The sequence below is a fragment of the Malurus melanocephalus genome, unplaced genomic scaffold (assembly GCF_030028575.1).
Source record: "Malurus melanocephalus ecotype Western Australia unplaced genomic scaffold, MMel_1.1 scaffold_235, whole genome shotgun sequence".
In the NCBI taxonomy this organism is placed as follows: domain Eukaryota; kingdom Metazoa; phylum Chordata; class Aves; order Passeriformes; family Maluridae; genus Malurus; species Malurus melanocephalus.
Window position 1 is genome coordinate 765,766 of NW_026623467.1, and position 16,721 is coordinate 782,486.

The 16,721-nt window shown below is 36.7% G+C and overlaps 1 protein-coding gene across 6 annotated transcripts in view; it reads right to left on the minus strand.

Annotated features, from left to right (window-relative positions):
- The window catches only part of CDC42BPA (CDC42 binding protein kinase alpha), a 178,639-nt gene that overhangs the window by 90,801 nt on the left and 71,117 nt on the right, over positions 1-16,721 (minus strand). For all 6 annotated transcript variants that reach the window (XM_057374879.1, XM_057374878.1, XM_057374877.1 and 3 more), the window contains exon 6: positions 13,729-13,877. In XM_057374879.1, the coding sequence (XP_057230862.1) occupies positions 13,729-13,877 (149 nt within the window). The remainder of the gene's footprint in view (positions 1-13,728; positions 13,878-16,721) is intronic.

Consider the following 16,721-nt stretch of genomic DNA (forward strand, 5'->3'; position numbering starts at 1 on the left):
CTAGTTTTGGCATTAATTTGTAGACAATTGAGGGATATGTGACTTGATAAATGATGAATTAATCATTTTTTGTCTGGCTGAGACTCTAGCATTGTTTTTCCCTCTGGAAACCAAATGGAAAGCAAAATTTTTAAAGCAGGGAACAGCAATTTCCAGTGTAAACTAGCAAGTAGACCTATAAATTATTTATTAACATGACACACGGGCAGAGTTAATAAAAAACCTTCTCTGGACACTTTATAGCTGATCTGCTGTCAGGAAAAGTCTAAATAAAAAAACAAAGTACAAGTTTTACTGAATTTTATTCAGAAGTGTGAAATCAAAGATCATTCCTACTTGGTACCTCAGCTCCAATCAGGAGAGCCTTTTCTGAACTCACCACCAGCCAAATGGCTTTCAGCAGAGTGTTTATTTTAAAAAACAGAGACTTTTTTTCCCACAGTTCTTGACATTATCAACACCATAAGTATTATGAGAAAACAATGCTTCCTAAGTAAGCAAAGTTAGCCACATGCCTAACACTATACTTTTTCACAGCTTCACGACAGGTGCCTATTCTGTGTTTAAACATCAGAAAGCAATGGCCAGTATTTAAATATCAAAGTTTTAGAACTCAACTTGAGATGTTCTAAACAGATCATAGAATCCTAGAATACAAGGTTGAAAAGGACCACAAGGATCATCTGGCCCAACCCTCCTKGGCAAAAGCACAGTGAAGATAAGACAGCCCAACACCCTGTCAAGGTGATAGCCAACTCTACACTGCTGCTTTTAATAAACATAACGTTGCTTAGAATGTCTATGGAAAGTATCTTCTTTCTTCTCATGGATCTGGAACCGAGGAATATATAAAATTATRTAACAGTGGTAAAGTACTGCCTGCCCAGAGCTGAGATTTGAATGTCATAAATATTCACTGAAATAAAACCGTGGTTCAAAAAGATCTTCATTAGACTAGGAATGTATCCAAAAAGTAGCACACAGAAGATAAGGCAGAGTTCTTCTACTTAATATATTATGTTAATTRCCAATTTCAATTAGATTATTACTGGTGCTATTTCAATGTTGTACAAACTAGTATCTCACCATCAGATACTTTCAGCCAAGAATTCTCATTAGCATAAAACACAAATTAAGTCAAAGCCTGTAGTATGAATCCTACACAAACGTATAACTCAACTATTTCACACACTAACTGCATTTTTACCTTAAAAGTACATTTGCTTTTCAGTAACTGCAGACCAGATACAAGGAATTTCAATCAGAACCCAAGAACTACATCAGRACTGTGTAAAAATTTCCAACAGGATACCAGAACTACTTCAATCCAGTTCAAGATGTTCTCTCTCCATGTGGCAAGAGGAATTTCCTGATAATCTCAGAACAATTCTATTATTTCATCACTCTAGAACAGAGGGATTAGAAGATTGYTTTGATGCTGTAATATTCTATACATGTTACACTGCAATGATCTGGTCCTCGGGAATTGAGAGACAATAATAGAGACCAAACAAGTCTGTGAAATACTTATTGATCTGAATCACACAAGCACACCCAAAACATTACACAAGATTTTCTAACCAACAGAAATCAGCACCTGCAACGTGAAGACACAYACTAAATGCTAAAGTGAAAATCTAAATCGTTTTCTTCTACATGATATCCCCAAAAAAGCTGCAGTGTGTTAAGACGTTTCATGCTAGTTTTATCAAGACACTCTAAGATACACACATTCAAGTTAGTRTACAGTGGGAGGAAGGAAGACAAATACATTGAGACAGGCAGAGTTTTGGCAGGCATAAATTCTGGCAACACATTCAAAAGGTAAGTAAGGAAATAAGCAATCTGTTTTGCWTTCATGTAGTTAATGGAAGACTGCAGAAGTTACTAAATAATTGCAAATTCTGGGAGGGAAGTTTTTTATATTTTGGTATCTTCACCGAATGATGGAAAAAGCAGGAAAATGACAGAACAAGCAGAATGGGATAACAGAGCTACCTCCCCAAGAAAACTGCACTGAGCAACTTCTATGTTTGTGTTTCTCATAAAGCTGGCATAATTCTTGATGACAGACTCTATTTTTTTTTTTTTTTTAAATTTACCATAGACTGTTAAGGTCAAACATCATAGTTTATTAGAAATCAGTTTTCTCTAATTTGAATTAAATCTGTGAGAAGGGATGCAAAGGTCTGGTTTGGAAACAGATACCACAACACACAAATGCTGCATTATCTTCCATTACATCCTCAGAACTCTTCTGAGTTTTTGGTAAAAGACAAGCTAGTCCCTCTTAGCACATTCAATTGGCAACCATGATGTTTTACGTTTCAGCATTCACAACTCTCCTAAGCATTTGGCTGTTGAAAACAAGCATGCAATTAGTAATACAGACTCTCAGACAAATATTTTCCTGAAACTATGGTTTTAAAGAAACAAGGTAAACAAAGACTGACTCAATGTTTAATTAAGAGTTGTGACTTGACAGTAATTTCTTTTGAGTCCATTGACAAGTACTGTCACTGTAAATCATACTTTTGTTACCTAAATTTTCTGCCAGTTTTTGGACTTTACATTTTAAAAAAGAATACCAGCTTTGTGACACAGATGAATAGGAAGAGAATGTTATATGGAGCTGYTGCCATTAATCAGTTAAAAATCATGAGGACTGTACCAACACTAAACAACTTTCACTTCCTTAAACTTCATGTGTAATACTTGAATGAGCATGAGTAATACCACATTGTACCATGCAAACACTGGGAATAAAATCCGAATTCTTTCGTGTGCACTATTCATCGAGAATAGATAATTTTTGTCACAGTATTATGGATTGAGACACAATTCCATATTAAAATATTTTTAATTTTTCTCACGTGAGAGAAAATGTCACTGAAAGAACAAATTACAGTGGTAGGAAAGGTATTGATAAGAAACTGACTAAAGGAGAGATGAATACATAGTTCTGAAAGAGGGAATAAAATCAGAGGGAGATTTTTAGTATTAATCCTTTGGGATCAGTTTTGAAATCAATTTAACAGTTTTAAAACTTGGCACAAAAATATATACATGCTCATAAAATGAATAGATATCACAAAGCTGAAAAGCAGCAGTAACAGCAGGGAAGGCTGGATTATCACACATACAGAAATAACTAAAATGAAGACTACAATAGCAGAAATCAGATTACACTTCACAGTGTAAAATGTAAATACCTTCCTGGTGAGTGCAACAGCAGAAACTTCTCTTATACACTAGTAGYTTATCAACTGTAAGTGATGGAGAAGGAACTGAGTACACCAAATCATTATTTTACATCTGTACCTTTTCAGTGYGTTGGAACCATGGCTCTTGGTTTCACATGGAGAAATATTCTGGCAGAGTGAGAAATATTGCAGCTAGAACAAAAGTTTTTCCAAAATGCCATCTCATATAATATTTACAATACTTGACACTGAAGTTTTCATCAAGTTCTCTGACAACTCTAAAATTAAACAACAACATGAAGAATGACCACATTCAAAGCTAGAATTAAACGCTATTTGAAAAACTGTGATCTGCAAAAGAAGTTCCTAAAATACTAACTTAAACATAAAGAAACTCCAATCAGGCTGCCAGATGTGCCAAAAAGTAGCTCCCATGGCATGAAACAARCCAAAACCAAGAAGTCATTGTGGTACAGAAATTTAGCTCTTTTTCGTAACTACTAAACTCTTTATAATTAGGTGCACACATAAAGAAATGTTATATTCTTCAGTTCTTCTTTTTATTTGTAACACTGTCCCCTGATCAAAAACAGTCTTTGAAATACATTACACGTGGATTTCTTATTTTACCTTATTTACTGTAGTCCCGAATTGCCTTTTTTGGAAGTATTCACCATCTAAGACTTCCACCTACTCTCAGCTGTAGCTTGGCTGCTACTACACCTACAATATCAGAGACAAAATTCACCTGGACTCAAGCTCCACTGCTCTGCCACAGAAATGAAAATATGTCCACCATATGAAATTACACACTGTTTATTTTTCCCTACAACTGTATTCCACTTTGTTCATATATTAAACAAGGACATGATAAACTATCTTCAATTTCCCAAAGTGTGTAAAACTTCAATATACCTAAACAGGATGCCCAGTTGACCCTATTCACCACCTAATTGTCAAGAATCACTGTGAGACAACTTTCAGTTCTTGCTTCTTTGGTTTTGCAAAGCTTTGTAAAGCTCCCATGGCTTCTGCTTATCACTGAGTCCATGAGGCCCTCTGTAAAGTCACCTCTTTTCCGTCACTGCAGGCTGGCACAAAGATTTTGGTGTACCAGATTAACCAGTATGGAAGCAGTTCTGGTAACATATTATTTTTTGTTAATTGAAAACACTGCAGCATGGAAGGCATGGAAGCATATTAAAAATTGTATGTACTTGTATAAATATAATGCAACAAGGTATTTACAGGAAAATCAGCTTTGTATCAGCTWATGATATCCCTGGAATCTGAGCAGGATTGTAAGAATATGCTTTTTTTTAGAAGGTCACCCCCCTAGAGATCAAAACTGCACTTTTATCCTTTAGCACAGGAATAKTTAATTTTTTTTCAAAGCAACMCTTAAAAAATAGCTCAATTAATAGCTAAATTAATAGTTAAATTCACAGCAAAAATATAATAATTTGAGGAAAAGATTATTAAAAGAATACATTAATTCTTACAAAACAGAAAAATAATACAAATATATCCTAAAATCTCCCATCTCAGAAGGTATTCAGAATGTGTTTGGGCAGGTTCAACCTGTAATAATCYGTATTCCAACCAAAAGGCAAGGAAACATGCAGGAAAAAGCCAGACTAAGTTTGAAGCATATATCTACAGTTTCTCTAMTATGTCATGCAGGCATATGACATAAATAGTTCAGGGTGTGTTTTTTGCTTTTGTTGTTGTTAGAAAACAAATTAACCATATTGACAGGCATGATCCAAATAGAATAAGCACTGTGAMACTGGCATAAAACTCCTGACAGCAATGGACTAAGGAAGGAACTGTAGCCAGAGGCTACAAAGGAAGAAATGCAYTTGGTCTAAATGTATCCCAGTATATCCAGTACTTGCAGTAGCTTGGCAGAAAAACATCTCAGAAATTTTTAAATAATTGGAAAAATAAAGAGTGGACACTGTTTGCTCAAACACATTATACCTATTAAGAATAAAAAGTTATTGGATTTGTATTCAAGTTGCATATGCAAAAAAAAACCTTTTAGCAAAGCACTAGGCATAATGCTTGCACTAAAAAAAAAGCAAATATATATATTTTAAAAAATATATTGGAAAGGATCTTAAGGCCTGAATTTTCAGCTCTTAAGTAGAACTCTAAAGGAGCTATATTTTTATGAAAGCAAATTCCTTTCTGTGCTAAAAGTTCAATTTCCTATATGGAGACATAACTTTGCTACTATTTTATCAGATCAGCTTTTAGCCCCTCCTTCCCTTCCTTTCTTTCTCTCTAGACAGTATTTTGTCTCATACCATCCTAATGCCCTTTTCCAGGACTTCACACACTGTATCTGATTAAGAATYACTAAGTTACAGTGGCAGTAATATCACTGCTTCCAGCTGCACAAGGAAATGCTAAAGGCTGCCCCCCAATAGCTAAAAAAGAAAAACTGAACAGCATAAACATCACGGCACCTGAGTCAATAAAGATTTTAATACAACTTTTCAGATAAAGCTCCACAAGGTCTTGCTTCCCTGACCCCAATCACAGAACCTTCCACAACTGAACCAAGCCTGACCTTATGCAAGCATCTGCTTGGTAAGCAGTATTCTAATTTGCAGGATGTTAAATGACCTATTTTTCTCTCATTTAAGAAGTTAAAAGCMACCAATATTTTGCTGTTATTAAATAGGAACATAAGATAGGCTCCTCTAACAAAGCAACAACAGCTCTTCTGGAAATGCAAGAGGGAAATGCTTACTGGAGAACAACTTMAATGCAGACAAGGTTATTTGGATTGATATTTCCTTTACTGCCCTTTTGGGAATCAGATTCTTGCATTGATATCTTATAATAATATGATATCTTGCAAGGTTATCTTAATTTACTATGAAAAAAGGAAGTACTACATTTAGTGGTTGAGGCAACAGCCATTCAACTCAGAAATTCAAACATCAAATTTTTACTTGTCAGGTCTGAAAGTTCAGATACGGAAGRTATTTTCACTCCAAATCTACCAAATATTCAATGGAAGAATGCTCCAACAAAAAAATCAGGTTTTAAAATGCTCCTTATAATACATTCAAGCATCTCAATGTTRGTTTTATATGAACACTGCAGGAATATCTGACTCCAAAGCCAAGTTATTATTGCTTATTTATGCAATTACAAATCTACATGACATTCGAAGTCAGATAATGATAATGAATTTGTCCAGTGCAACTTCTAATCTCACGTAATCTAATAATATAAACTCAATTGTATTTCAAATACTAGAAAGGAAGCAAAGGACACATAAATAAAAAAGAGGCATTTTAAGGAGGAWCTTGAGCAATATAAGGTATTAATAAATGAAAATTTGAGACATGATGAAAGGAGGTAGTTATGAAATAAATACTGTTCACAAAGAGATAATGAAATGGAAGATCTGTAAAAGGCAAGACACGAGGCAGTCGGTTTCCTTTTCATACAACATAAAACTTGAGAATAAGAAGACTGCCACACAACTGCCATCCTCATTTCTGCCTGCATCATTCTGACTTAATAAACAACATTGAGATCACTGAAAGTTAATTATCAACTCTATCTTGGCCACCAAACAGCTAATGACATCCTCAGAACCACAATCACTAGGACAAAAAAAATTCAGAAATAATGAAAATGTTTCTGTCCTACTTTCCCGATGTTGATTTTGGATATCAAAGAAAGTAGTAGGAAAAAGTATTTCCAGGTCTGAAATAATCAGAAAATAATGAGTGTAAAATTATAGCTCAACTCACATAAAAACAGTTTTCAAATGGGAATGTTTTGTCCTCAAAAGAAGATACTAAATCCTGTGAACACCTCCAACTTCATAAAACATTGAAAAAGATCTCATGCCAGAGCTATGACCATTCTAACGTGGACCTTTCTTCTGCAAACACCAAAGAATTCAAATCAATCTYTATGCCAGGGGTAGCAAGAGCTCTTGGAAAGTTTCATCACTCACATTCAGCATCCTCTGGGTGTTGCTTTAAACATTATTACTTGGAAGGGAAGACCACAGGTTTTTCTACAGGAAACTTTAGACACTAATAATTTTCCCCTTAAGAGTTAAAAAGGACCCTTTCCAATCAAACTCTATTTCTTGTCTATCTATTTCATTTTCACTTTTAGGAGGGTTTAAACACTTCTGTTTTATGACAACCACATCCAATTCCTACCTAAAGGGGATTACATCCCATCTGGAAGAGTGCTTACATCCATCTGCCTTTCAAGCGATCATGCCCAGAAGATGCACAAAATCAACATGAAAAAGTAGAAAAGCCTTTATCTAAACACTCCTCCTTTTCCTATGAGTCTCCTTTCTAGTGAAGGAGAACTAGTACCAGCTCAAGGCAGGCAGGGACTCAGAAAGAAGGGRGGGGTGCAATCTTAGCCTTGCCTTCCTCAGCTGACAATAATCAACAACCTCCTTTGTTAGGAGGCCAGAGTCACACAAAACAATTCAAGGGTAAAGTTTTATTGCTGAGGATATCACACCATTATGATTCTCCATCTCCAACTGTTTCTCATGTCCATGTTGCTTTAAAATCTTGTCACCAGACATGCCAAGTACCACTTGAGGGATGGAGGGGAGAAACAGGTACAATGTAATGAACTCCGAATTTATTGGAAAGACTGGCTTAAAGAGATTTTCTACTATTCTCCCTTTCCATCAGATTGGAGGTGAGTTAAGATGTAAAGTTACTTCTCACTTGGGCTGGTATCCTCGTTCAGCTCCCYGCACAGTGCCACAAACATTTGTTTCAGCAAAGCAGAAGGGATGCCTGGAGCTTGGGTCTTGGGGAGAAAGGAACAGTGGGGGAAAAAAGGGTAAAAAAAGCCCAAAGGCACATTTGTAAAGGCGCCTCTGCTGAAAGGACTACTCAAGGCTACTATCGCTTAAGGGGCTGGATTTAGGGTTTTTAAACTCCTTCTGCCTGAATAACACAGAATATACATATAGGTCTATAGCAGCTGAGTCACCCACTACACAGCTTTCACTCGAATTAACACTTCCACCAGACACTAAGAAACCATTTGCCTTCTCCGTGATGTACAGCCACTGTGATCCACTAGCCTTTGGCACTCCAAGCATCTGTAGGCCTTTAATTTCAAAATACTTCTAGGTCATGGCAGGCTCCTTTGGAAATCCTACCAATGAATCGTAGTCAAACAGCATTAACTTCATCCAGTCCTCAGTGCAGGTCAGGTGCCACCCCGAGGGCACACYAGGAGAGCAGCTGCCAGTGTTTGTACTATACAGGATCACAGGGCAGAATGAAAGGCCAGATAACCTTTGTATCCAGCCCCTTTTCAGTGGAAAAATGGAGCGGAAACAACTCAAAGACCTCTCCTACCTCTGTCACAGAATACCTTGTAAGGAAGCACTGGCTTACCAACATTAAAATAACTTTCTGTCCTGCAGTTTTCCATGTAAAACTAAACCATGCCACATTTCAAAGCAATACATTTTCTGTAACTATCAAAATAATCTTATGTTATTTTTTCCTTATTTTTCTAGCCCTGTTTCCTTCACTCTCAGCATTTTGTGAGGACATCTTCATGTGTGTATTCTACATTATGTCTGTTGCAAAGTTTGGTAAACACTTAAAATACGACGTTGCTTTCTTTCAAACCCACAATGAGGGCTCACTTTACCAAAGGCCAGAGCACTTGGCTCATCTTTGTGCCAACTCAACTCAGACATACCACACAATGCAGCTAACTCCCTCAATGGGCCTTCCACCCCTAAATTTTCCACTTAAGCAAATTAATGATCAGTAAAGATGGGATACACCCAGAAGGCAGAAAACCACTTATTCAGCAAGACAAAAATGGATACGCTGGCACTGAAACTTATAGTTGAAAGTGAAATGCATCCTACAAAGGATCCCAGATTCCAGCTGTCCGCTAACGACAGTAAATATTTCAGGGATGTCCCTAAGATGATTTTTACTGAGGACAAATAGTACCTCCCTGCTAAAAGCCAAGAGGCTGGCTTGATAGGAAATAGACAGTTTCTTTATGCCTCTAATGGATTTATTCCCTTATGTTCACTATTCTCAGAAAGGATGTCACTTCCTCAGAGAATTCTGCTGCTCTACATTTTAAGAATTCAAATGTTCCAGTGGAGCTCAGCTTAAATTTCAGAAGCTGATAGAGAAAATCGAAAGAGAAGGGGAAAAAAGGTATCTGGTGGTTTGGAATGCTGAAATCTTTCCAACTAACCAGAAATCCAGAAACACACTGACAGAGCTGACTGCAATCTCACGTACTTTCTGGAAGTGGTGCTTATGCTTTGCGTGCCTATCCTTTCACACGCAAAAAACAACACCTGAAATGTATGCAACTTAAGGAGTTTGCCCTGTAGTCTAAACTGTCCTCCCACAAACGTAACCAACAAAAAGAGTAATTAACATACGTGTTTCATAATCTTTCWGAAATATTTTCTTAGTAAGAAGGTAATGAAGGATTGTTTTACCATTCATTAGAAAAAGATGACTGTTTAATGTGGGTGTGTGCCAATATATGAAAACTATTTTAAATGAATATTTTTGCAGTGGTCTGGAGGATCATGAGCCTAAATGTTGAACACTCCCTAGCTGCGAATTGGCTCTGCCCTGAATCACTGTGCAACTCTGCACAGAATAAACAGGTGGAGGAAAGAAAGTCAAGATGAAAATTATTTAACCACATTAACACTTATAGTTCTGCACTATCCAAGAAACTGTGATGTCCCAAATTAAATTTAGGACAGAGACAGACTTAGATGCACCTTTATTAAGGGGCTGTGTCAGAAKACAGCACAAAAGGCAGTGACACAGACAATGCAGGGGTGTGCAAAGCCACCAGGGGCACAATCAGTGYGCCCAAAACCAGCTCCTGTCCAGAGGGCATCTTCCTCAGCTCTCAGGGGAAATTTCTTCCTGTGGCAGCCAGGCCTTCCCCAGTCTTTTTTGACTAAAAGGATTTAGACAAAACCAAGAATTTSTGCTTTACATAAAACAGAGAAAACCTGGTTCACCAATAAATTCACTAAAGCATCGTAGGAAAAACAATTTTTATGTATTTGAGGGAATATACATATATAAATAAAGAGTGGCTACCTAGCTCAAACTGGTAAGAGTTTTACTACAGTCCATACCTGGATATTTGAYAATGCATGCAAATAGAAGCTTCTACCATATGCCACCAGGAATTAATTAACAACACAACCTTGAAACTGTAATTAGTAGTAATTCATGTAGAGGCTGTTTTCAGAGGAGGGGGAAAAAATTAAAACAAAAGAAAGGTGCTAAAAATATATAAAAATAAAAGACAAATTAAYGTTGATTTCTAATAAATGGGAAATCTTACACTGTATGATACTACAGTTTGCCAAAACCTGGCAAATATTAATAACAAAACAATATTTAGCCTTGGCCCCAAAGCATCCCKGCATTGGTACAAATTTGTAACTGAAGGTATCAGGGTTAGGTATAAGCTTCCCAAGGTAGTTGTGCATTTGTGAGAGATACAAATACATATTTTCTTTCTCACTGATAACACCTGCACATATATTTAACTTAGATGAAGTTTCCTTTTTAAAGCTAGCCTTGGAGCAGTCAACACCATTTCATGCCAGTGCTAGTGAATTTATAGCAGTGGCAAAGGCTAAGACACATCTTAAAGAAAAGGCCATTTTTTTTACATTCTGAACCATCATTTAGCTATCAGGTAAATACCACAAGATTTGTTCACAGAAGTTAATCAGTCAGAAATTAAAAATTATCCAGGTTTTATGTTCTGACTGATGYTATCTCAAAAATATTGGGTCACCTATTTGTTGATACTAAAAAGTGGATAAAAGCTGCAGAAACATTAAGAATACTCTTTAAAAAAGGTAGTATTGATGTTATTTTCAGCTAGCAACTTTTCTTCTCCTTAATTTCATTAGGTATCAGGAGATGGCTTCAAAACCACCATGCAATTTATTTGMATGATTTTATTAATACCTAGATTTTGATCTCCTTCCCACTATAAATTCATCCTGTAATCCCACAACACCAGTGCAGAAACAGCATTCAAATTTGGAAAYGTAAACATGAAATACAGTAATTTAAGTTATGCTCAGTTTGGTTGTATTTGACATTTGAGAACCTTGGCTAATGTACTTTAGGAAAGAAAAGTGTCTTGCATTTGAAATCAGAATGGTTGGCACACAAAGAGCCACTGCAATCAGCAGCACTCCCAAACAAAACGAATTGACAACAAAAAACTGACYGATGCTAGAATGGCACAAGAGGAGTGACACACTTAGAAGAAAAACAGAAATACCATTTTTAAAAGATACAAAAACATTCAGATAAAACCAGAAAATTACCATCAAAGTATGCCACTCTGTATGGTTAATGTGAAAATCTATTCTGAAAGAACTGGGGCACTATGAGGAAACAAAGCAAACTGCTATCTTACTCTGTGAATAGAACCTTGACCGAAACATGCCTAAAGCAGGGTTTCTAGCTCCGTAACAACAGCCCAGATCAAACCCTGATGCATATTGGCCATTCATCTGAAATATCACTACAGCAGTAATATCACTTAAACCAGCTTTTAGCACTATTTCCTTCTTCTCCTACAACCTTTGCTGTGTGCAAGGCACTCCCAAAAACGGATGTGGCCACCATGGTTAAGCCTTCAGGAAAAGAGCATTAGTGGCATTTAGATGATGTGTTTTCTTTTCCTTTCTTTTGCTTTACCAGTTGCAAACATCTTAATAAAACTAACAGTGGAATAGGTCTCATTTCAAAGGCTGATCATTTAACATATACTCAAGTGCTCTTTGCATTTTTAATCTTGCCAAACRTGCCTTTATAAACAGGCATTGTGTTACAGCAGCACTAATAATAAAATGCCAAAATGGCATTTAGGACTTTATGAACCTGAAAAGCTCACTGGCAATCCCACAAATCAAACAACAAAGGATCAAGAATGCATAGGAGGTTTTTTTTCTTTTTCCTTTTTTTTTTTTTGTTAAAAATTCATATGGATAAATATGCTAGCATAACAATTAGCATATTGTTATCAATTGTAATGCTACTATTTTCATTCCAAATTTTTCACCAACACTTATTTCATCTTGGGGACACTACTGTTTGAGGATGGAAACATCACATCTGTTGCACATTACATACTAACAGTGCTGAATTACAAAGATTTTAATCTGTTTGGAGGAAAAGGTAGGAGGAATTTGTTCTTCTGGAACGAGTTACTACTCCATATGCAGATTTACTGGGTAAAAGACCTGGCAACACCAGACAGCATCTCACCAATTTAGCCACAAACATATTTAAGAATTAGATCCAAATTAAATTGAATGCAAAAACCTTTCACATCAGGTCTTAAGCACAAAAAAGGCMGAAATAGCAAAGTGGAAATCTTTAATACTCAACGGAAGTACTCTRTTTGGGTTTTTCCATGAGACAGTGTCACACAAAATCTTCTCCAGCAAACAAAGTTCTTCAGCAAAACTAGCAGACTTCCAAATACTCCAGAGGAGTGATYTGCAGTTTAGCACCACCCCACCTTAAAGCACTTCTAGCTACAGCTCTTTCATAAAAAGCCAGCATCCCAAGGGAAACAAAACACAACCCAGTAATACACCAAAACCAACCACAATACACCCTTTGGACAAAAAAAAAACAAAAAACAAAACCTATCCCCCTACCTTTTCTGCAATGAAGCAGCCAAATGGGAACAGTAAAAGGACACATGGTTAGTACAGAYTCTAATTAAGAGCGATAGATGGATGCATCAAACGAGCTCAATTCTGCCAACTTAATGATTCAGCTGAAAGARCTGGGAGTTTTCCTCCTGACTTCTGTCAGATTCAAGTACATCTGTTAAGTGCATTTGAAGATTCTACCTCTTGTAAGATAATCTTTTCCTCCTCATACATGAATTACCAGGGAATTCAGCAGAGAATGATACATGTATATATATATATATACATGCACACACCCCAAGGTCAAAGTAAGTAACACAATTTAAGTACTTCCATTTATTTACCTGCCCTCACTTTATTTTAAAGACAATTTCCTTAAGACCAAGAGAAAATGCTGAAAAAAATTKCCAAGCAGACAGTGGTGTGTTCTCAGCTTCAGTATAAATCAGATTAATGAAGAAACAGAATTTGACCTTTCAATAAACCCGTTTAAAGTTGATCATCTTTCACAAACAAACAGGTTTCCAGTTTTGCTTTTATAAATTATGGATCATTAACTCTCAGACATACCAATGAGCTAGGTTCATGAGATACATTCAGAGGTTCATTCAAGCCTCTGACCATATGTACAAGTTCAGCAACAGTTTCAGCACCCACAGCACACAGGGAGGCCGGTTCATCATGTTTACTATTTCAGCAAGTACTTGTTACTGACCTAAACTCTTTAACAGGAACTAATTTCACTCCATCAAGGAACTCTCTATAACTCCAAGAGGAATTTGAGCTCGAATTACTTACCTGTGAACATAATGCAACTGATGAACTGAATCGATGGCTATCACCATTTCAGCCAAATAAAAACGAGCCATATCTTCAGGCAGTCTGTCCTCAAACTTGCTGAGCAACGTAAGCAGGTCTCCTCCAACATAGTAATCCATAACCAGGTACTGTGGAGTGGGAATGATAAGAAAACAGAGGGGAAGGGGAGGGGAAATCACAATTTATTGAGTAAGAGACTAAATACCAATTGAAGCATAAAAATTGATTCACTGGAAAAATTATGACGATCATTAAAAAGACTAAACAAGATGCTTAGATGCTCTGAAACAGTGATCAATTCAGCTGCATTTTAACATTTAGCCTACTTGAATATTTTTCATATTTATACCTCCCCAAATATCGTAAAGCCTTACAACAAAATGGTATCAACTTCGTTCACTATCCTGTCACCAAACATGAAATATTTAGATCCTCTGGATTCCCTCAAGAAAACAATACCCTTTGCTAGAATGCAAAAGGAGTAAAGGATTAAAGCACAGACCTACAAATATGAAACTGTTAATTTGTAATCTMATTTACACTGCCCTAATTTCCCAAGCTTTCCCGTCCCTTTTTTCCTACCATCTTCTTTTCCCATTAAACAAGTGACTTTGGAGAATAAAGTTTTTAGACTATTCAGATTAAGGCAAAGTCTGAGAGACTTCCAGTGACCCACAGAAAAATTCCAGAAAGTGTTGACATTACACATGATAAAGGACCTGGCAATATAAAATATAACTTGTCACCTTCTCTAATTAAAAGGATGGAGAAAAATACTGATTTCTTATGTATAAATGAAACATAAAACTTGCCAACCATTAAAGTGGGTGCAAAGACTTTAAAGAAATCAGAGCCTTTCTGTATTTCACTGTATTTACAGAATGAAATGCCACTTCTTTCAGCAACATAGTTAAAATGACTGGAAAAAGTGAAACTTAAGTGTGAAACTCAGGATTAATATATTTTGGCTTAGCTTAGTTTGTTTTTAATTATGAAACAGAGCCTGAAAGGGCAAATGGGGGAAAGAAAAAAAAATCAAACTAATTATAGCTAACAAACTAATTATAAGCATTCTAATTTAACACGCACTTTCAAACATATTTGTAGACAGGTTAATTAAAATCACAGAATATCCTGAKCTGGAAGGGACCCACAAGGATCATCAAAGTCCAGCTCCTGGCCCTAGACAGGACAGTCCCAAGAACCAAATCATGTCCCTGAGAACAAATTCCCACTAACGTACAGAGTATCTGAAAGTTTTTGCTCAGAGCTCCAATGTGTTCCAGGAAGGCAGCTTATCCACATCTGAAGCAGAGACTCTTATCAAGACCATAAATAATAAAAAATATTAAAGTTCTATATATAGAMGTTCAAATAATGTGTACTCCCAATTTGTTTCTTTAAAATTCTGATAAAGCAACCTAAAGGGACTACTTACACTAGTTCCCCTAACATGTTTGCCTTTTCCATTTTCAGAAAAAGATGCTAGAATATGGGGAAAAAAATCTGCAAAATTATAAAAGCTCTAGGGAAGATGAGGGGCAGGCAGGAATCTTACACCTGTTTCTTTGCCCTCGTATTTTCCATAACAATAAAGGTGATGAACAAAGATTTTAACAATTTGATACAGAATAATGTGGGCATCCTCATTGATTCCAACTGCATAAGAAAGCACAAAAGGCATTTCCACAAGATTTTAAATGTGTTGACAGTCAAATTTTCATCTGTTGCTTTGTGACAGGAATAATCAACTTTACTTAAATTATGTTCCCAATCCTTACAGGAGATAAATATCTTCCATTCAGAGGTGCTCCTATGCTACTTCTGGAATAAGATTGATTGCATTAGTTTCCTGTGTTGTACAGTTTTAGAAAATGCATTAAGCCTTTGGAACTTCAGACATTGATTATTAAGTGATGCATTGTACAGACATACATCTCCAAGAGCTGAACTTACTGCTTTGAAAGTATATTGAAAATAAACCTCCTAAAACTCTCCTAAATGATGTGCGATCTCTGCACTCATTCTTCAGCACTTCTAAACCTCTGCAACTCAGCTACTGGGTGTACCAAAATAATGGAATTTTGGCTCTTACAACACAGCAGTCTGCATCTCTTACCTTGCAAGAGCAACACAGCAACCTAACGACATGAAAAACCTTCAACTCCTTGAATAAACCAACATTTAAACTTTAACTCAAGGTATTAAATTATGCAAATACATGCTAAATTTAAAACCCAAGTTTAAAAATTCTGTCAATGCATAGCATCCTATCCACTGTCAAACATCCACATCCTTAAAAAGGGGGTTTGTTAAAGCTTTAAAAATACTTTCTAAATGTACACAGTCATCAAGATCTCTCCAAATATCAAATACTTCTCAAAATATTACTGTACAACTGCACCATCTTTCCAAGAGAAAGAAAAAGCAATACTAAATTCTAATAACTAGTGGAGTTTAGCACAGTATTTAATTCCAAATCACAGACTCATTTCACGGAAGGGACCCCTTGACATCGTCTTGACCTCATCTGCTCAAGTAGGGTCAGCTAGAAAAGGCTGGTAATGACTGTCTCCAACTGGGTTTTGAGTATCACACAACAGAGAAGGGTTTTCTTGTGTTCTGAAGAAACTCCACATATTTCAGGTTRTGTCCATTGGCTCCTGTCTTCCCACCAGGCACTACGGGAGGAATGTGGCTCCCTTTCTTGACTGCCTCCTTGGGGTATTTATATACTCGTTGATGATAACCCCCCCTCTCAATTCTCTGTTTATTTGGGCTGAAGACTCGCAGCTCTCATCACAGTAAGGATGCCCCAGTGCCTCAATCGTCTCTCTGGCCTCACAATGGACTCGCTCCAGTAGTTCCATGTCTCTTTTGCCCTGGGGAGCTCAGARCWGGACMCAGCACTTCAGGTGCAGCTGGGGCAGGACAGAGCGGAGGGGAAGGACCTCCCCTGACCTGCTGGCAGC